At 51.1% G+C, this 26,924-nt stretch overlaps 1 protein-coding gene across 8 annotated transcripts in view; it reads left to right on the forward strand.

Annotated features, from left to right (window-relative positions):
* The window catches only part of Dnmt1 (DNA methyltransferase 1), a 47,666-nt gene that overhangs the window by 17,329 nt on the left and 3,413 nt on the right, over nucleotides 1–26,924 (forward strand). For 5 of the 8 annotated variants that reach the window (XM_087201437.1, XM_087201438.1, XM_013065938.3 and 2 more), the window contains exons 7-32: nucleotides 2,308–2,342; nucleotides 2,840–2,918; nucleotides 4,507–4,541; nucleotides 5,785–5,872; nucleotides 7,122–7,156; nucleotides 7,467–7,548; nucleotides 9,252–9,286; nucleotides 10,068–10,113; nucleotides 10,194–10,274; nucleotides 10,352–10,461; nucleotides 12,746–12,864; nucleotides 13,069–13,161; nucleotides 13,889–14,040; nucleotides 14,306–14,493; nucleotides 14,595–14,784; nucleotides 18,317–18,414; nucleotides 18,561–18,708; nucleotides 19,363–19,478; nucleotides 19,643–19,847; nucleotides 19,929–20,068; nucleotides 21,925–22,098; nucleotides 23,389–23,610; nucleotides 24,706–24,898; nucleotides 26,022–26,106; nucleotides 26,333–26,461; nucleotides 26,547–26,829. In XM_087201437.1, coding sequence (XP_087057563.1) covers nucleotides 5,849–5,872; nucleotides 7,122–7,156; nucleotides 7,467–7,548; nucleotides 9,252–9,286; nucleotides 10,068–10,113; nucleotides 10,194–10,274; nucleotides 10,352–10,461; nucleotides 12,746–12,864; nucleotides 13,069–13,161; nucleotides 13,889–14,040; nucleotides 14,306–14,493; nucleotides 14,595–14,784; nucleotides 18,317–18,414; nucleotides 18,561–18,708; nucleotides 19,363–19,478; nucleotides 19,643–19,847; nucleotides 19,929–20,068; nucleotides 21,925–22,098; nucleotides 23,389–23,610; nucleotides 24,706–24,898; nucleotides 26,022–26,106; nucleotides 26,333–26,461; nucleotides 26,547–26,829 — 2,948 coding nt within the window. In that variant the 5' untranslated portion in view covers nucleotides 2,308–2,342; nucleotides 2,840–2,918; nucleotides 4,507–4,541; nucleotides 5,785–5,848. Of the gene's footprint in view, nucleotides 1–2,307; nucleotides 2,343–2,839; nucleotides 2,919–2,946; nucleotides 3,763–4,500; nucleotides 4,542–5,784; nucleotides 5,873–7,121; nucleotides 7,157–7,466; nucleotides 7,549–9,251; nucleotides 9,287–10,067; nucleotides 10,114–10,193; nucleotides 10,275–10,351; nucleotides 10,462–12,745; nucleotides 12,865–13,068; nucleotides 13,162–13,888; nucleotides 14,041–14,305; nucleotides 14,494–14,594; nucleotides 14,785–18,316; nucleotides 18,415–18,560; nucleotides 18,709–19,362; nucleotides 19,479–19,642; nucleotides 19,848–19,928; nucleotides 20,069–21,924; nucleotides 22,099–23,388; nucleotides 23,611–24,705; nucleotides 24,899–26,021; nucleotides 26,107–26,332; nucleotides 26,462–26,546; nucleotides 26,830–26,924 lie in introns of those variants that run through there. The other 3 variants (XM_013065937.3, XM_021245075.2, XM_021245076.2) reach the window with 3 other exon arrangements.

A 26,924-nucleotide genomic window follows, 5' to 3' on the forward strand; every position in this document is an offset into this window, starting at 1 on the left:
ATTTACATTTATCATTGGGCATTTGTACCTGAACATGATGTATCTTAGTTATTTTTTTCCCCATTACCTATGCGCCCTTCACCCCCTCCACCCTTCCCTATTTACACAGACTTTGTTTCCATTTTTTTTTTCTTCCTCATAATTTTTCTTTTCCCTTCTTCCCTTTCCCCTTCCCCTCCCACCACCCCTACCCCTTTGGACTTTTTCCTATTTCAAATTATCAATTATTCGTTTTAATCATTTTCATCCTTATTTACACTTTCAGTTTCTCACACTAGAGAAACTATTCGGTATTTACACGTGTGTCCTATTTATTTCACTTAAGAGTACGGCCTCAATATGCATCCATTTAGCTATAAATGACTCTAGTTTCTTGTTCTTTGTGGCTGAGTAGTACTCCGTTTTATTAAAAACCCACATCTTCTTTATCCAGTTTCCAGTTGATGGGCATTTGGGCTGTTTCCAAACTTTAGCTATTACAAACTGTGCCGCTGTAAACATGGGTGCACGTATATCACTGTGGTACGATTCTTTTAATTCTTTGGGGAAGATACCTAGTAGGGGAATAGCTGGGTCAAATGGGACCTCTAGTCCTAGTCCTTTTATGGCTTTTTGCCATGCTCATGTGCGCTAGGCAAGTGCTGCAGTTTGAGTCATACTTGCAGCCCTGGAATGAATACACACACACACACACACACACACACACACACACACACTATGTACATTTGATGAAAGCACAGAGAGGCTCCTTGTACCCTTCACCTAGCTTTCCCCATGGTAACATCTTGTGGACTGTACTCTACAGGCTTTATGTAGGTGGCATTAGCATTTGCATGCGCGTATATACTGTCATGTGTAGTTCTATACAGTGGGGTGAATTGATTGATTGATTGATTTCACAGTAGTGGGGATTGAACCCAGGGTCTTTGGACTAAGCTACATCCCCAGCCCTTTTTTTTTTTTTTTTTTAATACGGTGCCTTGCTGACTTGCCTGGGCTGGGCTTGAATTTGTGATCTTCCTGCCTTGGCCTTCTGAGTAGCTGGGATTATAGATGTGCACCACTGTATCTGGCTTAGTTCTAATATCACAGGCATGCACACGTATTTTATGGCTTTTTGCTGTGCTCAGGATGGAACCCAGGGCCTTGCTCATGCTGGGCAAGTGTTTTACCAGTGAGCTACACCCAAGCCCCTCAGGTGTTCACTTGTGTGACCTCTACCTCAAACATGATACAGATCTGTTTCAATAGTACAGTTTACTGGGTTTTTTTTGGTACTGGGGATCGAACTTGGACCTTGCGCTTGTGAGGCAGGTGGCGGAACTACTGAGCTAAATCCCCGGCCCAGGACAATTTACTTTTATTTGTTTTTGGTGCTATGGATTGGACCCAGGGCCTCGTGGATGGTGAGCATGCTCTGCCACTGAGCTACATGCCTGGCCTCATCCCTGCAATATTTTTATCCTTTTCAAGTTAAATAGACACAGATATCTGGAGCTGGAAAATCTTGTGGCCTTAGGAACATAGTATATCAGGGTGTCCTGAGAAGGAGCTAGGTGGTCATCATCATTACCTGGCATGAATCCCAAACTCCCACTTGGATTTTGCCCAATACTAGAGAATTGCTGACCTGGCATGAGAGTCCTTTTTATTTATTTAATTAAAAAAGTGTATAACTTTATTATCATTCACTAAATACACACATATACAAAAATTAACATTATTCAAAGAAGAGCAATGCAAGGGAAGAAAACTATAATAATATTCAAATATAATAGAACTCAACCAAAGCAAAACTGAAACGTACTTAAACAGAGAGCCTTTTATTCTTTTTGTGTTACTCAGCAGTCTCTACTACGTGGCTGTGTGCTGCCTTACCTCCTGGCCTGGCCTTTGTTTTGGGAACTGTAGGGCATCAAAACCACAGTGACTGTTTCCTAGATTTTTCTCCCCAAAACCCCTGGCCCTCTTTCATGGTTTTTTTGGTTTTTTTTTTTTTTTTTTTGGTACCAGGGATTGAACTCGGGACCTTCCGCTTGCGAGGCAGGCAGAGGAACCACTGAGCTAAATCCCCATCATGTTTTTTTTCTTTCCCCACCATCCGGCCCATCATGTTTTTTTTTTTTTCTTAAACAGTGCTGAGGATTGAACCCAGGGACTTGTGGGTACCAGGCGAGTGGTTTATCCCCACAGCTCCCACCCTATTTTTAATCATATTACCTCTATTTACTTAAACTTTGACGCATGCTTTTGACGTTGATCTTCTTTTAAAACCAATACTTTTTTTTCTTCCTTTCCTTTGCACAGGAAGAGAAGAGACGAAGAATTACATTCAGAGAATCGTAAGAATAGTTACTGTACTTTTTCTTGTGTTGTATACATTGTGTTATCTCAATTATGGAAAAATCACTTTTCTGGAAAGTTTAAAAAGAGGAGCTTGAGAATGAGTTTCCCTGGCAACCATAGAGCTGTTGAAGGATGCTGAATTTTTTTTTTTTTGGTACTGGGGATCGAACCTTAAGTCCTTGAGCCTGGGAGGCAGGCTGTGGAACCAATGAGCTAAATCCCCATCCCCAAAGGATGCTGAATTTAGGGTCAGATTATGAACATTTGGATCCAGGTTGAATTCTCCTTTGTTGCTGAGAATGAGTGGGGGTGACTGCCATTTCTTCCCAGAACCCAGTTCAAGGATCATACGAAATTCTGCGTTAAATGAGTTTGTGTCTCAGAGCTCCTAAGATGACAGTTGCTTTGGGGCAGGGAGGGGGGTCTTAGAAACTGTTTCCAAGGTTGGCCCTGTGTAAGTCCCATGTAAGGTGTGTTCTGTTTTGCTTGGCAGAGTTGCTGTGGCAGAATCTGAAACCGAAACCCTTAGAACCCACCTGGACCAGGAGGACGAGAGAGACGAAAGAGTAAAGGTTGTCCCTAATCTCAGAGGCCCCCGGGCTGCAGGACTGAGGGTGGGGGTTGGAGAATTTAGGAACATGTGACTCACTGATGATTGAAATGCTTTGACTTTGGCTGGACCACTTTCAGCTGTACTTTTCTGTGCATGGAAGGTGGGTTACAAGGCTGTGATGGTGATTCTGAGACCTCGGGGCTGCCAGACATTTGCTACTTAGTCACAGCGCTTCAGTGTGTTCTCCGCCTCTCTCACTGACAAGGTCTTTGTGCAGATCTAATTTTTAGACAGGGAGGTGCTGAAATCCTACAGCACTATCCAAATAGGAACTTGCCTTCTTGGGCTGGGGACAGCTCAGTGATAGAGCTCTTGCGTAGCACATATAAGGCCCAGGGTTCCAACCCCACCAGCAAAAGGACGACAACATTCCTCATGCTGCCTGCTCACCTGTGGTGCCAGCCAGGCCCTTCCTCAGACCTGTGGCACCTCTGAAATCGGGGAGTTTAAGCTTCTGTGGAGTGCAGACGTGGGTCTCGTTTTGGCTTTGTTTTATATTAAGCTGTTGACTGGAAGTTTTACAAGCCAGGTGTGATGTCACATGTCTAAACCCAGCACTCTGGGAGGCTGAGGGAGAATTCAAAGTTTAAACCCAGCCTGGGGAACTTAGCAACATCTTATCTCCAGTTAAAACAAAACATAAAGGGTTAGGGAAGTAGCTCAGTGTGAAGGCCCTGGTTTCAGTCCCCAGTACCACAAAACAAGAAAAGGCCTCTCCCAAATTCTGATGCTGTCAAGTGCCTGCTTGGAGAGCTGGTTAAAGGATGGGTTTCCATGCTTTTACCTCCACGGGATCAACTGAGGTATGTGGTAACCCTCTACCCATTTGGTATTTGAAACTAGTCTTGCATGGATCGTCCTCCTACCCTGCTAATAGTCGGCACACCCTGCAAGTTAATCTCAGAGCGAGCAGCCCAGGGAGCTAGTTGGGCCCCTGGCCTGAGAAGGAGCAGGGCAAGGTTGAAGCCCCTGCCTGTGGTCACCCCTCAGGACCGCTGCCTGCAGCGTGCTGCTTCCCACCCCCAGCCTTTTGTCATTACAGACTCACGTGTGTGGAGTGCTTCTCTTCTTTCTTTTTGTTAGTACTGGAGACTGAACCTAGGAGTCTTCTACCACTGAGCTCCATTCCCAGACTTTTTATCTTTTTGTGCAGGGTCTTGCTCTGTAGCCCAGGCTGGGATTACAGGCATGTACCACCACATGTAACCTGTTTTGTTTTTTGAGGCAGGGTTTCACTAACGTGCCCAGGCTGCCCTCAAACTTGGAATCCTTCTGCCTCAGCCTCTTGAGTATCTGGGACTGAAAGGATGTGCCACCACATGTGGCTTAAACTGCAGTGTTTTAGGGTCTACTTTCTGAGAATTTCTTCACTCTCTTGTCTACTTGTCTCACCTCCTCTCAAAAATTATCTTAAAGTAGACCGCCTTTACTCCCACCCACTAGCCGGCAGGATTGTTTTAGGTATGTTATTTCCATACAGCAGTTGCACAGGAAGATTAGAACCAAACAGGAAAACTAACTAGTGTTTTTTTTTTTTCTTCCTCTAGGAAGACAGGAGACTTAGAAGTCAGACCAGAGAGCTGTAAGTACAGTTAGCGTGGCTTTGTGCTTTGTGTGCCATTAGCTGCTAACAGGCATGTTCTGGGAGGTTGTGGTTAGTAGCAGGCGTTCGTGCATTCATTTTGTGCACGCTGCACAGCTAAGCTGTCCTTGGGAAGGACGCTCAGACCACTGGAGCAAAAGGCTGAAATTAGCCGTGGCTCCTTCTGACCCAGGCCTGCCTTGGGGTGGTCAGATAGCAGTCTCTTTTGGTGTCAAAGGCCACTGAGTGCACTGGGCGCAGTGACACATATGTTTTCCAGCACTCTGGGAGGCTGAAGCACGAGGATCACAAGTTCAACTCCAGCCTGGGCAACTTAGTGAGACCCTAGGACAAACTAACAGGATTGAGTTGGAGAGAGAGGGCTGGAGCTGCAGCTCAGTGCAAGGGCCCTGGGCTCCACCCCTAGTACCAGGAGGAAAGGAGGGCATGGAGCGAGAAGTCTGATAGTGACTCCTCGCTGTGAAGACATTGGGTGCCAGGTTGCCACATGGCTCAGGGATGTGAAGCAGGGTATCCTGAGCCCAGCAGTCTGACTTGGTGGCTGTCACCTCAGGCTTCCTGGGCACTGTCTCAAAGGGGCAGAGCATGAGGGTACAACAAGGAACTTTTCTAGGCCTCTGCTACCCAGCTGGCTGCAGCACATATACAGGGCCTGGACCAGGACCTGAGCACCAGGGCCTGATGGAGGGAGAGGTGGATCCCAGGCCTTCAGGTGTGGTCAGCTGCCCACAGTTGCTATGGTGGCCCTTACTCAGCTGCCTGTCAGAGCCACACGGGCCACATGCACCTTCCTCCACCACCGGCAGGGCTCCCCTCAGCTCTGGGCAGCCAGGGGGCTCCTGTCCTTTTTTTTTTTTTTATTACTCTTTGAGACAGAATTCTCAATAAGTTGCCCAGGGTGGCTTGAACTGCAGTCCTCCTGCCTCAGCCTCCAGAGTAGCTGGGATCACAGGCCTGCACCACCGCATCCAGCTTCTGATCCACATCATGTGTAGGGCTGGGTGTAGCTCAGTGGCGAGTGCTTGCCCAGCAGGGCATAAAGCCCTGGGCTCCATCCTCGACAACATGCACTCACACACACACACAAATCATAAAGTCCCAGTGCCTCCTGGGTTTCCTGTGATGGAGGTGCAGATGACCAGCTCTGAGTCTGGGTCGGGATCGTACAAATGTGTACCTGCCCTGGCTTGGCCCGGCTGATGCACATGTGTTTCGCTGGCAGAGCCCCGACACGGGGAGCTGAGGAAGAGGCCAACAGGGAAGCCAGGCCCAGGACTCAGGTGGACATGGATGGGGAAGGAGGCGAGAGGGTAAGGGCGAATCATCGCTAAACGCTGCCTTGATGTCTGGGTCCTGTTTGACTGGGGAAGATGGTGCTGGGCGGGGCCTGGGCTCAGCTCCAGCCCTGCGTCTGGGTTCGGAAAACTGGACAAGGTTACCTGCCCCTGCCTTGGATGAGGTTGGTGTTGTCACTGCACTGTCTGCGCTGACAGTGTGTGTGAGTCATTTTGTTCACTGTCATGGTGGAGAGGACTGTGTGTGTGTGTGAAGTCCACTTCTGCTTCTCCTTTTTTTAAATTTTTAAAACAATTTTTGAGGCAGGGTCTCACTGTGTAGTCCAGCCAGGGCTTGAACTTTGCGATCCCCCTGCCTTAGACTCCCAGAGTGCTGGCTACAGGCCTGCACCACCATGCCTACCTTCCTACTTCCTCTTAGTTTTCTACACTAGATTCCTAAGCTTGATTCCTTTGCTTCTTTTGTTTGTTTGTTTGTTTGTTTTGTTTTGGTACTGGGGATCGAACTCAGGACCTTGCGCTTGCTTTCGAGGCAGGCGCCTGAACGGCTGAGCTAAATCCTCGGCCCTACTTCTTAATACCCCGGTGCCTGTTTATAGGAAACCTTCATCCCTAACGGGAGGACAGGTAAAGCTCTAGGGCAGGTGTTGGCAGGGTCTTGCTTGATGGCTACATCCAGCCCCTGGCTGTTTTTGTGACGCTTTCTTAGTAAATCACTGCCTTCTTTCATTTAGGTGCCTTCTGTGGCTGCTTTAGCCGTACAGTGGCAGAGACAAGTGTGATTTGGGCCGTGTGCCGCACAAAGCTGGTGGTGTTTGTTGGGTGGCCCCATGTATGTGCGCAGGCTCTGGGGATGGAACCTGGGGCCTTTGCCTTAAGCTACATCCCCAGCCCTTTATTTGACACACAGCCTCACTGAATTGCCCAGGCTGGGTACATACTTGCAGTCCTCCTGCCTTAGCCTCCTAGAGTGCTGGGATGACAGGCATAGGTCACCGCACCTGACTGCCTGGCCCTTTACAGAAGCAGTTTGCCACTCCTTGGTCTAGGTCTTTTTAGTGCTGGACATGATGGAAAACTCTTTAGCTTCTGCTCTATCTCAGGGTGGGGCCGCAGGTTGTAGCTGCAGCACTCCCCTGCCCTGCTCTCTGGGCCTTAATGCTGAGGCCTTGAACCCGCATGCTGGTGTTTGGATCTCATCTCGCCTCTCTGTCTCAGAAACTAACACGCCCTTCTTTCTCTCTACCTCCCCCTTTCCCATCAGGATGATCGGAGGTCCAGATTTCAACTCAGAGACTTGTAAGTGGCCGGGTGCCGACTGTCACCCCATGTCCCCAAGCCCCTTCCTGGAACGCCGGCATATAAACTGAGTACAGGCAGTGGTGATGCTGTGAGAGGGTGGAGCTGTCAGGGCAGCAACAGGGACCGGGACACACCCTGGCCGTGCCCCCTCCATGTCCCTCTTCCACACGTGCGTGGGGGCTGCTCCTTGCCTGCCTGTGGGGCACATGGAGCCTGGGCTCTTGGTTCCTAGCATGGAGGCTTCAGCTCATCATTTCAACACTTGCTGTCTCTGCACTAATGCTCTCTGTGCTTCTGTTCCCCCCAGAGCTGCCAGACGGACGACTGAGGAGACAGAGACTGAACGTGCAACGCCGCAGACATCCCAGGACAGGGACGAGGATGAGAAGGTAAAGTCTTGCTTCCGTCCCGCTGCATTGGCTGGGGTTGTTTGAAAAGTGTGTTTTAAGTTATTTTTTATTTTTAAATTTTTATAATGGTTGGGTGTGTGTAGCTCAGTAGTAGAGCATTAGCTTAGCATGCACCAGGCCCTGGGTTCAATCTGTAGCACTACACCAAAAAAAGCAGTTTATTTTTTCAAAAAAAATAAACAACTTACTGTGTTTGTGTTCAAACATACCCCAGAATAAGTAGTCAAGGCTCTGGCCTCATCACTCTGGCCAAGCACAGTTCAGCCATCCCTAACCCTCTTCACCCCAGCTCGGCCCTGGAGCTGCCCGTCATGGCACACGGATCCGAGAGGGGCCAAGGAGAGACACCCACAGTGTCATTATCACAGATAAAATAGGATTGGACACTTTCTAGTCTGTTCAAATTACCGAATTTCTTAGGTTTTCTTTTTTCTTTTTTCCCCCAGGACTAGAAATTAAACCTAGAACCTTTGCACTGAAAAGTGCAACCTTTGCACCTAGAACTTTACATCTCAGCCCTCTGTATTTAAGTTTTTATTTTGAAGACAAGAGAGTCACTGAGTTGCCTGGGCTGGGTTCGACTACACCTGTATTTCTACTGCTGAGATTATAGGCGTGCACCACCATGCCCGGCTCCTTCTGTTGGTTTTTACGTTGTGAGTGTTGTGAGTAGTGTGAACCCAAATGGTCTAGGCCAGGCAGTCATGAGCTGCTTGATAGTGGCGACACATCCTGGGAAATGAGTGGTTAGGGGATTTCTCCTCCATGTGAATGTCACGGTGTACTTAACACAATTTGAGACAGCTGTGATGTTCTAGGCAGTGACCTCATTGGACCCTGCCATGTGTATGCCCCACCTTTGACTGAAACGATGTACAGCACGTGGCTGGGTTCGGTTGAGACTTGTTCTAAATACCTCTTGGGTTTTCTCACTCCCTGTAAGTCGCCGGTCTGCTTCAGGCCTTCTACTCTGCTGGGTCCTGGATTGGGCCAGCTGGTCTCCCTCAGCCCGTCTAGTACAGGTAGGGTGGCCAGGGCAGCTGTGTCACTTTCTAGAGAGCTCCTGGGGTGGTGCTGTGTGCTTCCTGTGGCATCGCCTTGGAAAGCGCCTTGGTTTCTTGGTGATGTAGGATTGATCATGGGCTCTGGTTGCGTCAGTCTGGTGCATGCAGCATGAAGTCCCCTCAATTTTTTTTTTTTTGTGTGTGTGTGGTGCTATGCTGGAACCCAGGGCCTCAGGCATGCTCGACAATTGCTCACCACCAAGCCGCACACACACACACCCTTCCTTTCCCTAATGTTTGTAACTGTCTTTGCCTCCATCCCTGATTTCATCAGGAGTTGCATCACAGTGAGAACCTAGTTCTTTCCTTCCCTGCTAGGATTCTAAAAATACATTTCCCTGTGCACTGGTGAGCTCAGGCCGCCAGAACCAGTCGGGCAGCTCACGTAGCAGACGTCCTCTCAGTTCTGGAGGCTGGGAGTCCAAGGTCAAGGTGGCCACAGGGCTGGTTTCTGGGAGGCCTCCCTGTGTCCTCACACGGCTCTGCTCTGGGCTCATACATGCACAGAGTGGGCCTTGCTGCCTTGGCTGCCTTTTATTTTATTTATTTCGTGGTAGTTGGAATGAACCTAAGGCCTTTGCCCTTCTTATTCTCTATCTTTTTGTTTCCTCTACTTAGGAGGAGAAGAGACGTAAAACCATACCCAAAGAACCGTAAGAATTTATTTTTGTCTTTATACAAAGTAAATCATAATGTTCCGACTGCTCTAGAAAGATGAGAGGGAAAGGGAGGGTAAAGTAGGATAAGGGGGGTGAACATGATTAGAATGTTATCTGCATGTATGAAAATACCACAGTGAAACCCAATATTTTGTAAAATAGGCATCAATAAAAGGTCTATATTTTTTTAAATGGCTGGGTTTTGTGGTGCACAGCTGTGATCCCAGCACTCGGGAGGCTGAGGCAGAAGGATCATTGTAAGTTCCAGGCCAATCTGGCCTACATAGTGAATTCAAGGCTACCCTGGACTATATATCGAGACCCTGTCTCAAAAAAATAAAACAGGGGCCAGGATTTAGCTCAGTGACGCCATGCCTGCCTCACAAGCACAAGGTCCAGAGTTCAATCCCTGGTACTGAAAACAAACAAACAATTTTTTTTTATAAAAGCGATTTTTTTTTTTTGGTACCAGGGATCGAACTTGGGACCCTGCACTTGTGCAGCAGGTGCCAGAACCACTGAGCTAAATCCCTGGCCCAATAAAAGCGATTTTTAATCAAATTCTGGAGCAACTTTAGCTTTGTGTCAGGTCACATCAGGATCAAGACTCCCCGGTTCTGTAGGCTGAGACAGGATTCCCCTGGGTGGTAAATGGCCAGCTGCGACCTGGCCCCTGGCCCCTTACTGCAGCCACAGGCGGATTGGGGACCAGGGTCCACTGTGGTATGTTCTGAATTCACAGAAGAGTGTGAACAGTCCTGTGCTTTCTCTCCAGGGCGGAGAAGAAGCCACCTCGAGGCAAAACCATGATCAACTCCAGGGTGAGCATTGGAGCAGACGCGGGGGGAGGGTTGGGGCATGTTGGCAGCGCTGCCGCCTGAGCCCCACTTCTGTTCTGCAGCTCCAGCCCCCCAGGTGCGTCCAGTGTGGGCAGTACTTAGACGATGTCGACCTCAAGTACGAGCAGCACCCTTCTGACGCGGTGAGTGCCAGAGCCTTGTCACCCTTTCCCCATCTCCCACATCAAGTGCCTTTGCCTAATGGCCCCGTGTCCCTCAGCTGGAGGAGCCCCAGATGCTGACCAATGAGAAGCTGTCCATTTTTGACAACAACGAGTCCGGCTTTGAGAGCTACGAGGCTTTTCCTCAGCACAAGCTTACATGCTTCAGGTAACTAACTGCTACATGCACCGCGCCATGGCCAAACAATGACACCAGGGTCTTGGGGTCCTGGGAGGGACATCCCCAGCCCGATGGCAGTGTTTGTGGAGCTGCTATGGAGAGGAGTCATGGGGCTGTTGTAGACCTTGGGTGGCTCTGACAGTTCTGTTGCTTTTTAGGTGGTTACGGTTCTACATGTTAAATCATCAGTCTGTACTCGTCCCAAAGGTCATGCTTTTCTTTTTTTGTGTGGTATTTAGGATTGAACCCAGGGCCTTCACACTGAGCTACATCCATAGCTCCCTTTCAGATTTTTATTTTGGCACATGATCTTGCTAAGTCACTAAATTGCCCAGGGTGGGCTTGAACGTGCAGCCCTCCTGCCTCAGGCTCCCCAGAGTGCTGGAATTATAGGTATGAGTCATCACGCCTAGCTAGGTCATGCTTTTAAATGAGTGTCAGTCCTGTGCTGGGTGCTAATCTAGGTCATAATGGATTTGGTACCACAGGCCCTGCCTTAGTGTAAAGAAGAAATAAGTGACATCTGACAGGAAGTGTAGGTTGAATATCCCTTATCCAAAACACTTGGGGCCAGAAGTGGTTGGGAGTTGGGAGTTTTTGGATTTGAGAATATTTGCATGTATGTAATGGATTCCTCAGCAACAGGACCCAAGTCTAAACTGGAGATTCACTGCTATCCTGTACCTACTGCAGCAGTATGGACTGAAGGTTGTTTATGCACTATTTTTAATGCACCAGCAGTTTGACTTCGTCCCATCACACGTGTGATATCAAGTTGGTCTGTGCTCAGCATTTTGGATTTTGGAGCACCTGGGAGTTTGGATTAGTGATCCCTCAGCCTGGTGAACAGGGAGCCAGAGGGAGGGCAGGGACCAGAGAGAGGGCTCAGGGTGGGCACTTGTGAGTGACTGGGAGCCTCAGGTGGCCGGAGTGCCCAGGCAGCCTTTCCCAACACCGCAAGGCTGGGACTAGGGTTTCTGTGCCCCAAGTGGGATGCCTGTGTGTCACCTGGGCTGTGTGCGCCCATTTCTCTTGTTGTGGCTGACTGCTGGCCATGCTTCCCCTCTCCCCACACTGGTGCTGTCTCCAGCTGTACCCAGGCCAGGCCCACAGCAGCCCTCATGAAGCCCACTGGGTGGACAGGGCATGCAGCAGCCCAAGGCCTCCTGGTGGTATCACCAGCGAGCCTGACGGCTCCCTCCTGCAGGGGAACTGAGGTCAGGTGCCTGTCAGCAGCAGGCTGGGAGCCAGGCCACCCTGCTTATCTGTGTGACTGGCAGGAACCAGTCACAGGTGCAGTGTGGCTCGTGTCACTTCTAGGAGTGTGTCTGGGAGCTGGGGCCTGCGCCTCCCCATGAAGGCCGCCCTCCGTATGTCCTATCAGTCCACTTTCCCCTTGACTGAATCTGAAGGCAAGGCTATCACAGGTCTCCACGGCCACCATGCTGGGATGTGGGGTGCTCAGCTCTAGGTGCTCAGTGTGCTATTTTTTTGTTTTGTTTTGTTTTGGGGTGTTTTTGGTACTGGGGATCAAACTCAGGACCTTGCGTTTGCAAGGCAGGCTTGGCACCACTGAGCTAAATCTCCAGCCTGTCAGTGTGCTATTTAAACAGTTTGAAGTTTGTCTTGTGTTATGCCTCATTTAGGCAGAACAGGCTCCTAAATATGTGTGGGCTATGGTGGCACCATCGGTGCCCTTTGAACATTTGACCTTGATCCCCCAGTGGAAGACAGACAGCGTCCCTCCTTCACCCTGATGGCCCCCTTCCCATCCTGCTCTGAGCCGCTTTATGGTTCTGAATTAATTTCCTTACTGAAGTGCAGCTCACGGGATCTAAAGGTGCAAGGGCAGTATGAAGTACACTGCACAGGGAAAGCCTCAGAAACCAAGTAGACTGGCAGTGCCAGGGCTTGGGGTCTGGGGAGTGGGGCGAGACCGCTTGCTGGGATGAGCTTTTATTTAGGGTGAGGAAAGGTCTTGGAGCTGGACAGTTGGTGGTTGCACAGAGCAGTGAGCAAATTGTTGTCAAAGCCATGGCCTCTCCCACTGGATATTTCGTCAACCTCTCAGTGTCACCTCAGCAGACCATGCCCTCCTGAAGGGCAGGGAGAACTTTTGAGTGATAGAGCGCGGTACTAACCTAGTGTCCAGTGACCAGAGAGATGGTTTGGTCTGAGGCCTGAACTTAATCTGTCCCCTGTGCTTGGTCCTGGCCCCATCCTGCGGCCACCTTTGAGGGTAGCTAATAAGTGCCCTTTCTTGCCCGTCTAGTGTATACTGTAAGCGAGGTCACCTCTGCCCAATAGACACCGGCCTCATCGAGAAGAACGTAAAACTCTATTTTTCTGGTACAGCAAAAGCGATCTATGAAGAAAACCCATCTCTAGAAGGTGAGTGGAATGCCCCAGGGTTATGTTGGGGGCCAGTTGCTGGCTTATAACCAAACACACCCAAGTGCCTTCTGAACTGATAGTGCACCGTAGCTGCTGCCTCTTTATATTCGAGCTCAAGGCTCTGATGGTGACCACAGGGCCCAGCTTCGGGTTGAGACTTGTGCTTAGTCCCTTTCCCCTGGGAATCTTTCATGCTCCTAGGTGGCGTTAATGGCAAAAATCTTGGCCCCATCAACGAATGGTGGATCGCCGGCTACGATGGAGGCGAGAAGGTACTCATTGGCTTCAGCACTGGTAGGTGTGACAAGGCAGCCTTGGCTCTTGCCCTCCTGTGTGACCCTGGCTGAGCAAGGGTGGCCTCTTGTGTTACTTACAGCTGGCTACTTTTTTTTTTGTACTGGGGATTGAACTCAGGTCCTTGTGCTTGCAGGGCAGGTGGCAGAACCACTGAGCTAAATCCCTGGCCCCTACAGCTGCCTAGTTTTTTTTTTTTTGGTACTGAGGATCAAACTCGGGTCCTTGCACCCGCTTGCGCAACAGGCGACGAAACCACTGAGCTAAATTCCCAGCCCCAGCTGGATGGTTTTAAGAGCAAGTCATATTCTTGCAATTCAAAGCCAGAGCAAATTCCAAAAAGCAGACAAGCTTGCTAAAGCCCGCTTAGCTTGTCTTCATTCTCAAGCTGAACGGCAGCTTTATAATGAGCTGTGACAGGTGGTGCTTTGTGTTTTGCCATTGGTCTGTGGAGTGATTTTAGAGTGTTCTGGAAGCTCCACACTCTCCCCTTTGCTCTCTGACTCACCAGGTGGTGCATACCTATTGTCCTCACCACTTGAGGGAGGCAGAGGTGGGAGGATTGTTTGAGAGCCGAAGCCTGGGGCCAGCCTGGGTGACAGGGAGACCCCTGTCTCTGTCTTGTGCACAGAGACATGATAGACACTTGAGGGGTTGGAGGTGCTGATGAGCCCAGTTTGATGATTACATATTGATTTTTGTTTTTTAACTCCTATGTCCCCTCCAGGTTTTGCCGAGTACTTTCTGATGGAGCCCAGCCCGGATTACAAACCCTTTTTTGGCCTGATACAGGAGAAGATCTACATGAGCAAGATTGTAATCGAGTTCCTCCAGGGTAATCCCGATGCCACCTATGAAGACCTGATCAACAAGATCGAGGTGCGGAATTCCCTTCCACGTGATCAGGGGTTGGTACCCACATACACACAACCGGATACTGCTAGAAAACCACAGCCACATCCAGAGCCAGAAGAAACTTTTAGCCCCATATGCGCAGTTCTGTTTAAATATTAGAAACAGGTCTGGGGCTGGTGCTTGGTGGTGAGCGCCTGCCTAGCATGTGTGAGGCCCTGGGTTCCATCCCAGCACTGCAAAAAAAAAAATAGTGAAACATCTGTTTTCCTTTTTTTTTTTTCCTCCAAAGACCACTGTTCCCCCTTCCACAATCAACGTGAACCGGTTCACGGAGGACTCTCTCCTCCGCCATGCCCAGTTTGTGGTGAGTCAAGTAGAGAGTTACGATGATGCCAAGGACAGTGATGAGCAGCCCATCTTCCTGTCACCCTGCATGAGAGACCTCATCAAGCTGGCAGGGGTCACCCTGGGGCAGAGGTAAGAACACAGCAAGAATCGGGCTGGGGACCTGTGACTAGAAAAGGCAGGTTCCTGTGTCCTCTGCCCAGTCCTCTCAAGCAGTGGCCCCTCTCTCCCAGGCGAGCTGAAAGGCGTCAGACTGTGAGGCTCAGGAATTCTGCCAAGGAGAAGGACAAAGGACCCACAAAAGCCACCACCACCAAGCTGGTCTGCGAGATCTTCGACACTTTCTTTGCAGAGCAGATAGAAAAGGATGATAAAGAGGACAAGGAGAATGCCTTCAAACGGCGGCGCTGTGGCGTTTGTGAGGTAGCCCTGCCTCGGTGGGCTCCTGGCTGCACCCTGGAGCAGCGCCTCCTTGGTCTCTGGTCCTGAGGCTCTGGCAGTGCTGGGGGACGGGCCTGGATTGCAGGGCTTGTAGGGCCTCGTTTTTGGTGAAGTATTTATATATAGTTGTCCCTCTGTATTTGTAGGTTCCACATTTCTGAACCTACTATCTGATAAAGACTGACAAAAATATTACTTAGCTTGGCATCGTGGTGCATGGTTATAATCCCAGCACTTAGGAGGCTGAGGCAGGAGGATCAGTGTGAGTTCAAGGCCAGCCTAAACTACATAGCAAGACCTTGACTGAAAAAACAAAAAACAAGGTCAGACATGGTGGTGCACGCCTGTGATCCCAGCACTCAGGCTGAGGGAGGAGGACAGTTGCAAGTTTGATGCTAACTTGAACTACGTAGTGAGACCCTGTCTCATCAAACAAACAAACAAACAATATATTACATCTGTGCTGACCACATGCCGGTTTTTTCATGTCACTGCTCCCTAAGGCAGATGGTGTATCAGTTGCGTGTGTAGGCCTCATGACACATTAGGTAGCAGCCCGTAGAGCGAGTCAGTCTGCAGGAGGTTTGGAGCAGGCTCCGTGTAGATACCACACCCTTCTGCATAAGGGACTTGTGTGTCCCTGGATCCTGGTTTCAGCGGGTGCTGGAGCCAGCGCCACGGATCCTCCGGGTGATGGTATGCACCTTAGGGGACTTGACACAATGGTCCTGTGGCCAGAGATTAGTGTGTTTTAGGATCTGTCCGCTGCCTTTGCCTGGGAACCATCTGTGTACACAGTGTGCGCTGGCACCAGAGCTTTGGCTGTCTTCAGTGGCTGCCCTTGGTGGGGATCCACAAGTCCTCGCTATTCTGGTTTTGATTTTATTTTTAGCATATAACATTTTTTTGGTACTGGGGATTGAACTCGGGACCTTGTGCTTGTGAGGCAGGTGGTGGAACCACTGAGCTAAATCCCCGGCTCTTGATTTTATTTTTATTTACTACACTTGTCCAGTGTTTATAACTTTCTATCCATCAATGTGTCATTTACCTCTTTATCTAACTCTGTGTGCTGGGAGTTGAGCCCAGGGCACTGTACCACTGAGCCGCATCCCCATCCCTTTCTGTCTGTCTTTCTTTCTCTCTCTCTTTTTTTCTTTCTCTCTCTCTTTTTCTTTCTCTTTCTCTCTCCTTCCTTCCTTCCTCTTTCCTTTCTTTTTTTTCTTTTTTTCCTTTCTTTTCCTTTCTTCTCCATTAAGTTTATTGGTACATTTAGGGATACAATATGATGGCAGTCATCATTGGGAATTTGTACCTGTATGTAATCTATCTTGGTTCTTATTTTTTCCCCATTTCCCTGCCCTCCCTTTAACCGCTCCACCCCTCCCTATTTACAAAGTCTTTGTTCCCATTTTTTCCTTTCCCTTCTTTCCTTTCCCTTACCTCTCCCACTTCCCCTTCCCCTTTGGACCCTTTCTTCCTATTTCAAATTATCTACTATGCATTTTGATCCTTATTTACACTTTCAGTTTCTCACATCAGAGAAATTATTTAGTATCTACACGTGTGTGTCCTATTTATTTCACTTAAGAGTATGGCCTCAATGTGCATTCATTTAGCTATAAATGTCTCTAGTTTCTCATTCTTTATGGCTGAGAAGTACTCCATTTTATTAAAAAACCACATCTTTGGCCGGGGATTTAGCTCAGTGTTTTTGTGCCCTGCTGCGGAAGCGCAAGGACCTGAGTTCGATCCCCAGTACCAAAAAAACCCCAAAACAAACAAACAAAACACCCCCACATCTTCTTTATCCAGTCTCCAGTTGATGGGCAATTGGTCTGTTTTCAAGTTTTAGCTATTACAAACTGCTGCTATAAACATGGTCTTATTTTCTATTATTTTTTAATTTTTAGTTTATTTTCTCACTAACAGAGCTAAACTTTATTTCCATGTTTATTGCATGTTTGTCTTTGATGTTGAGCTTATTTTTTATTTTTGAGACAAGTTCACTAAATTGCCCAGGTGGGAGTCCTGCCTCAGTCTCCTCAGTCTTGGGGTTACAGGTGTGCACCACACCTGGCTTCATACTTGTTAAAAATACAACAGCGACTTTGTGGCACTGTCAGGTGGATGCAGGTGGAACTTGCTAACCTGTCCTAACCGCTGTGTATACCATGTGAACGGTGGCCACCCCTGTGGGCCTCATGTGATTTCTGGGGCAGGGCAGAGCCTGTGCCACACACACTTGAGGACCTGAGTGTAATCCCCAGCCTGGCCAAAAAAGTCCTCTCCAAATGACTGTGAGACCTCAGACTCTAAATGCCAGGGAGATAACTGTGGTGTTGTATTGTTTAGGGAGTCCCAAGGAGAAGTCTGTGCGTGTTCAGTACAGTTCTGATTTGTCTTGCAGTGCCAGAGACTTAACTCTGGGGCCTGCAGCATGCTAGGGCTGAGCTCCATTCCCAGGCCCTGTTTTGTTTTGTTTTTAATTTTGAGACATGATCTTGCTGAGTTGCCCAAGCTGGCCTCAAACTGGGATCTCCTGCCTCAGCCTCCTGAGGAGCTCCATCACAGCTTAGTTTTCTTTTTCTCTTGAATGTTTCCGTGCATGGCTGGTTGAATCCTTAGTGCATGCCTGGTTGAATCCTTAGTGCAGAGGGCCCAGAGGGCCCAGAGGGCCCTGGGTATTTTATGAGTGTCCCACCCAGTCCTTGGTGCTAGAGCAAGCAAGTGCTTTTTGCTATAGTGAGTAAGGTCGGCACCAGCACCACAGCCTCCAATGCTCCGTCCCAGCTTCCTGCTTAGAGGAGGAGCCTGGAGTGTGGGTGGACTTTGACCTACAGGCTGCTCTCCAAGGTGCTGTTACCTGTGACCCTTCCCAAGATGCAGCTTCCCACTTCCCACATCACATCTCAATGTGTGCTGATCAGGAGGGTAGGAGCAGGCTTGTTTCTCATTTTTCATACTTCTGCCAAGAGTGAATGCATGGTTTTCTTTTATTTTTAAGACAGGGTTTCTGTAGTTCAGGGTGGCTTTGAACTCCCCTTGTGGCCCCAGGCTGGCCTCAAACTCACAGCAGACTTCTTCCCTCAACCTCCGAGTGCTCGAATTACAGGCTTGAATGTATTTTAAAAGATCCTAATTCACTTGCCTAGAATAATGGTGCATGCCTGTAAATCCAGCTGTTGGGGAGGCTGAGGCAGGAGAATCACGAATTTGAAGCCAGCCAGGGCAACATAATGAGAACTTGTCTGAAAAACAAAATAGGCTAGGGACATAGCTCAGTGTAAGACCCTGGATTCAATCTCCCCAATACAGAAAAAAAATCTATCAAAACTGACTGGCTACTGGGCCAGGGATTTAGCTCAGTGATACCACACCTGCCTTGCAAGTGCAAGGTCCTGAGTTTGATCCCCGGTTACCACAAAAGCAAAACAAAACAAAGCAAAACAAAACAAAGCAAAACTGACTGGGTACCAAGTGCCCACGTCATCTGCCTTTTCACATTTTCTAGGTTTGCCAGAGGCCTGAGTGTGGAAAGTGCAAGGCCTGTAAGGATATGCCGAAGTTTGGGGGGAGTGGCCGCAGCAAGCAGGCCTGCCTGAGGAGGAGGTAGGAAGATACCTGCCCTAGGGAGCATGAGATGCAGAGTGGGTGGGTGTCCCCCTGGGGCTGGCCCCAGCCTGTCCTGATCCTGCAATAGCCCAGGTCAGTTTTGCTCCTGTCAGGGGCCTCACTAATAGCAAGTGGCTTTGCAGGTGTCCCAATATGGCCATGAAGGAGGCAGAGGATGATGAGGAAGTGGATGACGACATCCCAGAGATGCCATCACCCAAAAAGATGCATCAGGGGAAGAAGATGAAGCAGAACAAGAATCGGATCTCTTGGGTTGGGGAAGCCATCAAGGTAACCCTCAGACAGGGTCCCAGATCCATACATGCTCTTGGGGAGGGCAGTAGCCACAGGGCGCAGGCAGGCCAGGCAGCTCATGGCTGCTGTTTGTTTCTTCTTATGGTGCAGGGGGTGGAACCCAGGGACTCTTTACATACTAGACAACCACTCTACAAAGAGCCATGTCCCAGACCGTTTTAATTTTATTTTGAAGCAGTCTTGCTAAGATGTTCAGGCTGACCTCCAACTTGTGATCCTCCTGCCTCAGCCTTCCAGAGTGCTGCAATTGCAGCTCTGCACCCCCATGCCCAACTCATGACGTCCTAATGAAATGATGAATCATGTGTTTATTTGTATCTTTTGTGGGGTGCTCAGATTGAACCTATGGCCTTGTGCATGCTAAGCACGTGCTGTACCACTGAGCCACAGCCTCAGCCCCAAGTCTCATGTGTGTACGATTCTGGAGGCTCCTAGGTGTAGTGGCGCACACCTGTAGTCCCAGCACTTGGGAGGCTGAGGCAGGAGGATCACTGCAAGTTCCAGGCCAGCCTTGGCTACATAGTGAGTTCAAGGCCAGCCTGAACTAGATAGCGAGACCCTGCGGCGAAAAAAGATTCTGGAGGCTTGCGCAGGTGAGGACCTCACTGGAACTCACTCTCTTGCTTGCAGACTGATGGGAAGAAGAGTTACTACCAGCAGGTGTGCATGGACGGGGAGACCCTGGAGGTGGGAGACTGCGTCTCTGTCATCCCAGACGATCCCTCAAAGCCGCTGTATCTCGCAAGGTGCGTGGCCCTCCTGCTCCTGCCTCCCCACATGCTTCCTTTCTCACGAACGGAGGAGGCCATGCCTGCTTTGGCAGAATAAAGCCAGAAAGTGACCCCAGCTCCCCCTGGTGGATGCGGTCAGGGCGCTGCCGCTCAGCTGGCTCTGTCCCCTCATGCTCCAGGGTGACGGCGCTGTGGGAGGACAGCAGCAATGGGCAGATGTTCCATGCACACTGGTTCTGCGCTGGCTCGGACACGGTCCTCGGGGCCACGTCGGACCCCCGGGAGCTGTTCCTGGTGGATGAGTGCGAGGACATGCAGCTCTCCTACATCCACAGCAAGGTCAACGTCATCTACAAACCGCCCTCCGAGAACTGGGCCATGGAGGTGAGTGCCTCCCCTGCCTCCCATGCAGCCCTGTGCCGCCACCATGCAGGTCGTGGGTGATGTACATTCTTGTCCCCAAAGGGAGGCATGGATCCCGAGGCCACGCTTCCGGGGATCCCCAAAGATGGGAAGACCTACTTCTATCAGCTGTGGTATGACCAGGACTACGCGAGGTTCGAGTCCCCTCCCAAGATACAGCCAACAGAGGACAACAAGTACAAGTGAGCGGGGGTCCTCTCCCTGTTAAGGGTGTCATCGTGACCTGCACTTCCTGCGAACCTTTGGGATCCCTTGTGCTCACGGTTGTGTCCTGCTGACCAGAGATGGCTGCCTGTGGTTGTCTCAGTGTGTGGCCCCTGAGCTCGGGAAGGAGTTGTCCCTTCTGGGGGCAGGATGGGTTGCCTTTGTCTGTCCCTCATGTGCCACACACCTTGTGTCTTGTTTTCTGTGTCTTGGGGATTTTCTCCTATAAAAGCATCTTGTATTCTGTTTTCCTCTTCACCAGTGGGTGCTTGCTCCTGGGAAACCTTCTTTAAGCATTTAGTGCCCTCTGGTTCTTTCTACCCTCTGCCTCATCTGAAGCAGTAGTGGGTGTCTCCAGAATCACACAGGGCTCCTCAGCTTGCGGTGCAGCTGTGCCCTGAAAGCCAGTTTAAATTCAAAATAGCATCACTCAAAAATGCACTGAAAGCTGCGCATGGTGGCACATGCCTGTGACCCCAGCACTCGAGGCTGAAGCAGGAGGATCACCAGGAGTTCAAGGCCAGCCTGGGCTACATAGGGTCTCATTATCTCAAACCAGAAATAATAGTGCATTGAACACACAACCTTCCAGCCTCCAGGGCTCAGTGTAGCGAAACATAACCACGCTCAGAGCACATGTGAGCCTGCAGTTGGGCAACATCGTCTGACACAAAGCCTGACTTGTAAGGTGTTGTATACCTTATGCAATTTATTCCACACAGCATCCAAAATCACTGGCGACAGACTGTAGTCTGGAGATGAGGTGACTGAGAGATGTGGCCCACTGCTGCCACCCAGTGTCCCCAGACGGTAGCCCAGGAATGAGTCCGCCAGGGCTGCAGCGGAGCTTGGTGGCTGAGCGTTTGACCATCACACACGGGGCCTGGGTTCCAACCCTGGTGCTGCCCAGAAAATATGGAAATTCCAACTCAGTGAGTGGGGACCATCTGTAGACAGTGATGCAGCTGATGGGGCGAAGGCAGGGACAGTTCTCTTAGGTTCTGTGCACCCGTCATCAGCTGCTGCAGGCTTTTACCTTGATGTTTGTTTCAAATATGAAGGTGGGGCTGGATGATTAGAGCTGGAACAAAGGTCCTACCTCTGAGCTAGCTCCCAGCCTCTTGGTCTCTGTTTTTAAGGTAGGCTCTAACTCTGCTTTAAGGACCTATTAATGAAGGATAATTTGGGGCCTGGTGTGGGGAGCACACCTGTAATCCCAGCACTCTGGAAGGCTGAGGCAGGAGGATCACAAGTTTGAGCCCAGCCTAGGTCAAGGCTCTCTCAGGATAAGAGGCTGGAACTGGCTCAGTACCAGGGCCCTGGGTTCCGTCCCTAGTACTCCCCTACAGAAGCCCTAAGAGTAATGCCAAACATTCTCAAATCCCTTTCCCACCTTCCTGGAGGGAGCAGGAGGAGCCCCTGGTGTTCTCAGCTTGCTGACCTGCTCTGCCTTCGTGCATGTAGTGTGTGTGCTCACTCAGGCCCCACACACTCTTCTCTGCTGGCCTAGGCTGTCATCTGACAGTGGTCCACAGCCCTGCTTGTCTGTCCTCTGCTTGTGTTCCCTCTGGGTTCTGGTCCCGCATGCACTCCTTCAAAGTGGGAACATAAATACGAGGGTGCCAGCTCCTTCACCTGTTCCAGACACCTGTTGCTGTGCTTTTCTCTTGGTTACCAGTCTCTGGTCAAAACAGCAGTGGTGGCCGCCACCTCATGACGTTTCAGTCGTTCAGTCCCCCAAGTTCTTTTTGTACTGGGGATTGAACTCTGGACCTTGTGCTTGCGAGGCAGGCGGCAGAACCACTGAGCTAAATCCCTGGCCTTGATCCCCCAGGTTCTGTGCAAGCTGCGCCCGCCTGGCGGAGATGAGGCAGAAGGAGATGCCCCGCGTCCTGGAGCAGCTGGAGGACATGGACACCCGGGTTCTCTATAGCTCTGCCACCAAGAACGGCATCCTGTACCGAGTGGGTGACGGCGTGTACCTGCCTCCTGAGGCCTTCACCTTCAAGTGAGTGCCCTTGTGCAGCCGGGCTCTGCCACCTCAGTGCAGCACCCTGGGGGCCAGGCCTTCAGGGGCACTGAACCTCTACCTCGCGGTCGAGGGACGCTGTGAGTGTGGGGTGCTGAGTGCTGAGCCCCCTCCATCCCCATTGCCTCACCTGGGGGAGTGCCGAGGGCTGAGTGGGGAGCCAAGCACTGCGCAGGGCTGGCTGCTGCAGGCTCAGTGACTTCTGGCTGCAGGCTCAGTGACTTCCAGTTGCCGATAGTTATGTCCGAAGGCCTCACATCGGAACTGAGGCTCTGCAGGGAGGTGACCACAGCTCCGAGACCTCCACACTCCACCTGTGCTCTTCCTCAGAGCTGATGTGCTCGGAGCCATGCATGTCCCAGCTTGCTCAGTCTCCGGGCTGGTGGTTCTGTCTCCAGGCTCGCAGTGGGAACCCATCCCTCTAGTCCCAGTCCCTGTGAGCCACAGGGTGCAGCATCCCGAGCACAGAGCAGATGTACTTGTGTAGCTCTGGAGCCCGCTGATGCTAAGGGCTTATTGGGGAGGTCGAGGCAGCTGCTTTCAAAAACTGCACCCCACAGGCTTTCGGCTGCAGTAGGTTTCCCAGAACAGTGAGGCCAGCTTTGGGTTGCTCCAGACTCCATGTCCTCTTCCCTAGGCCTTTTCCTGCACTGCCTCCAGATCTGTGCCCATCACACCATGTGACAGTCCCAAAATGACAGTGGCTTAAAACACAGCAGTTCCTCTTGCCCATCACGGAGGGGCTTGGATATCTGGGCTGATGGTGTCACCTCCATAGAAGTTTCTAGGCAGAACCTGAGGGGACACATTGGACATGGCCCCAGCAGCTGAGCTCTCCTGTCACCTCTGCCCTCAATGACCAGAGCTAGTCACACACCAGAAGCACATAATGCTGTGTGGCCCGGAGCTAAGGAATTTTTTTTTTTTTTTTTTTTTTTTTTGGATTGATCCCAGGGCTTTTGGACTGAGCTATATCCCTAGTCCTTTTTTTTTTTTTTAATTTGGAGACAGGGTCTTGTTAAGTCAGTAAGTTGCCCAGGCTGGTCTTGAACATGCAGTCTTCTTGCCTCAGCTTCCTGGAGTGCTGGGATGACGGGCGTGCACCCCACACCCATCTATAGCTGAGATCTGTTGATGTGTGTCTGTTCTTGGGGCCTTGGCTGCACTGGCCTGTAGCATGGATCTGACTGGGGTCGGGTTGTTCCTGTCTGTCGCATTGCCAACCCTAGTAAGGGCTCAGGTCAGCCATGCCTGGCGGTTCCTTCACAGCATCAAGCTGTCCAGCCCTGTGAAGCGCCCAAGGAAGGAGCCGGTGGATGAGGAGCTGTACCCAGAGCACTACCGGAAGTATTCTGACTACATTAAGGGCAGCAACCTGGACGCCCCAGAGCCCTACCGGATCGGCCGGATAAAGGAGATCTTCTGCCCCAAGAAGAGCAACGGCAAGCCCAACGAGGCGGAAATCAAGATCAAGCTCTACAAGTTCTACAGGTCGGCTGGGCCTGGGCAGGGCTCTGCTGGAGCCTGGTCAGGTTGGGACGCTGCGGGCAGTGCATCTTACACATTGGTGGGGGTGCTGGTGACTCCGTGGGCACTAGAGTGGTTCGGAGCTCTAGCTTTTAGGTCTTCATTTTCAGGCTTCAGGGCCTGGCCGGGGTGTGGCTTGGTAGAGTCTGCACTCAACACACTTGGGCTGGGTCCATCCCCAGACCCCCACCCACAGAATAAAAAGGCCACAGAGCCCTTTCTCCAAAAGATGGCCTCTGGGCTTCCAGGGTTGGCCAGAGCAGCAGGGAGGGCCTGGGCGGTTTGACTCCAGGGCCTGTGGATAGCTGGTTCCGCCACTTCCCCTTCCTGTCCCACTGTTTCTGTGCCCTGTCCTGTGTCTGGGGTTGCTCTGGTCTCCTCGGAGCCACAGTGACCAGGAGGGAACCCACACAGACGGATGGGGTTCTCCTGCTTCGCCTCTTGGCTGTGGACAGCAAGGACTTTCACACCCTGTGTGACAATCCGTTGTAACCACAGGAGACAGTACGGGGCCAGCTGGCAGGCTGAGGAGGCTGTAGAAATGCTTCTCACAGGGAGGCGCTTGGCACCCCGATATCGATGCAGGGCTTGGGCGGGCGTGAGGAACACGGTGCCTCACAGGGTGCTGGTGAAGAGTCTCAGCCTATCTGCAGTGCTGGGAGCCAAACGAGGGAGGGTGGTCAGACTGATTCCACTCAATGGTGCATGGTCTCTGACAGGGCTCCCCGAGGACCCCTGGGAAGGCGGTGCTGATTGTAGGCTGGACAGCCCTGATCTGAAAATTCAGTGTTCGTGGTCTGAAATGGTCGAGCAGGTCACTCAACATGCAGGGCTCCAAAAATGGCACAGAAGGTCACCTTTAGGCTATGTGTAAGGGAGTTTAGGAGACAAATGAATTTTTCATTTAGATTTGGGTTCTATCCCTGAAATCCTGTTAGGTATATATAAATCTTCTGAAATCTGGAAATCCGAGGCACTTGTGGTCCCAGGCACTTTGGGTAAGGGACACTTTGGCCCACAGCCGCAGAGCACCGCTCACAGAGCTCCTCTGGCCCACAGGCCCGAGAACACCCACAAGTCCAACCCCGCGAGCTACCATGCCGACATCAACCTGCTGTACTGGAGTGATGAGGAGGCCGTGGTGGAGTTCCGGGCCGTGCAGGGCCGCTGCACCGTGGAGTATGGGGAGGACCTGCCTGAGTGCCTGCAGGAGTACTCCACGGGCGGCCCCGACCGCTTCTACTTCCTCGAGGTGGGTGGGCCTGGTGTGTGTAAGTAGCCCATGAGCCTGGACTTTTCCGAGAACCCTTTGCTTGGGACGTGGGGTGGGCAGGGATGCTGGCAGAGCTCTGATCACCAAAGAAGTCTTCCACATACAAGTCCAGCAGCCAAGGTGTCCTGGAGGTTAACACTCGGCTGCTTCCCCTTTCCCATTCTTTCCTTCCTTTCTTTCTGCAGGACTGAGGATTGAACCAAGGGCCTTCCCACTGAACTACATCACTAGCCCTTTTTTAAAATTTTGAAACAGGGTCTCCCTGTCACTAAGTTGTCCAGGCTGGGCTTGAGTTTGTGATCTTCCTGCCTCAGTCTTCCAGAAGTGCTGGGATTATAGGCCTGTACCACCAAGCCTTGCTAATACTGAGTTTTTGTTTTTGTGTTTTGGTACCTGGGATCGAACTCGGGACCTTGCACTTTCGAGGCAGGCTGGGGAACCACTGAGCTAATCCCCAGCCCTATACTGAGTTTAAAGAAAAGACACGGTAGAGTGTGTAACATTGTACTGTCTTAATGTAACTAAAATCTGAGGACCCTTAGGTGGCCTCCGCTGGCCCAGGCAGTGTCCCCATGTGAGCTGACCAAGTGTCCCTTTCCCTCCCCAGGGGACACAGCCCTGCCCCTCCCTCAGTCCCTTTATGAGGCTCCTGAGTCCAGGCCAGGTCCACAGGAGGGGAACCCCAGAGCCGGAAGTGCTTAAGCTTGGCCCCTTCATGTGGTCATCTCAGGACGAGGCCTTCTGTTTCCTCAGGTGACTGGCTCGTCACATAGCACTTTTCCTACTTGAGAATGAGTAGTGCAGGTGCTCATCATAGCAGGAATTTTAGTGTTGGCCACATAAAAATATTTGCATTACTTCCAAGTTCCAGTGAAGTGAAATCAAGCTTCTCCTATTGGTGGCTAATTAGCCGTGGAGCTATTCTGGGAGACATCAGTTCTTTTTTTTTTTTTTTTTGGTACTGGGGATTGAATTCAGGTCCTTGCACTTTCAAGGCAGGCAGCAGAGAGACATCAATTCTTTACCAGATCTATTTCTGAGAAGTCTGTCAGAGAGGAGATGGAGGCTTTCCTGTCCCAGACTGTGGTTCTCTCCTTTTCAGGCCTACAATGCAAAGAGCAAAACCTTTGAGGATCCCCCGAACCATGCCCGAAGCCCAGGGAACAAGGGCAAAGGGAAGGGGAAAGGTACGTCTCTGTCTGAGGCCTTTGTCTGTACAGCTTGGGGGCTGGGGCTGGAACCCAGGGCCAAGTTCCATCGCACAGGAAACCTGATGAGCCTCTTATGGCTCTGACAGCCGCCTTGCCCTCACTCTGCTGCCAACAGCTCAGCACAAGGCTATACTTGAGCAGGCCTGGGGCGGAAGGCTGGCAGGGCTGGCGACTGTCTTCACTTGTGGCCTGTCCCCTCCAGGGAAAGGCAAGACGAAATCTCAGGCATTGGAGCCCAGTGAGCCAGAGCAGGCTATCGATCTGCCCAAGCTGCGGACGCTGGACGTGTTCTCGGGCTGCGGGGGGCTGTCGGAGGGCTTCCACCAGGCAGGTAAGGCCAAGCTGGGGGACCATGATTCCTTGTCCCATCCTTGCTTGAGGAAGCTGCAAGTACCCTGTCACCCTCCTGTCCCCAGGCATCTGTGAGACGCTGTGGGCCATCGAGATGTGGGAGCCTGCAGCCCAGGCGTTCCGGCTGAACAACCCCGGCTCCACAGTATTCACCGAGGACTGCAACGTCCTGCTCAAGCTGGTCATGGCTGGAGAGGTGACCAACTTGCTCCGCCAGCGGCTGCCACAAAAGGGGGACGTGGAGATGCTGTGTGGTGGGCCCCCCTGCCAAGGCTTCAGTGGCATGAACCGCTTCAACTCTCGCACCTACTCCAAGTTCAAGAACTCCCTGGTGGTCTCCTTCCTTAGGTAAAGGGATAGGAGTCCCTGGACCACCTGCCGCTGCCTGGGGGTGAGAAGACCCTGGGGCGGCCCTTCCCTCCCCTGGGTGACGCCTCCCTCTC

Source organism: Heterocephalus glaber, unplaced genomic scaffold, assembly GCF_053883595.1.
Source record: "Heterocephalus glaber isolate CG9 unplaced genomic scaffold, H.glaber_assembly_v1.0 deba00001760, whole genome shotgun sequence".
Taxonomy (NCBI): domain Eukaryota; kingdom Metazoa; phylum Chordata; class Mammalia; order Rodentia; family Bathyergidae; genus Heterocephalus; species Heterocephalus glaber.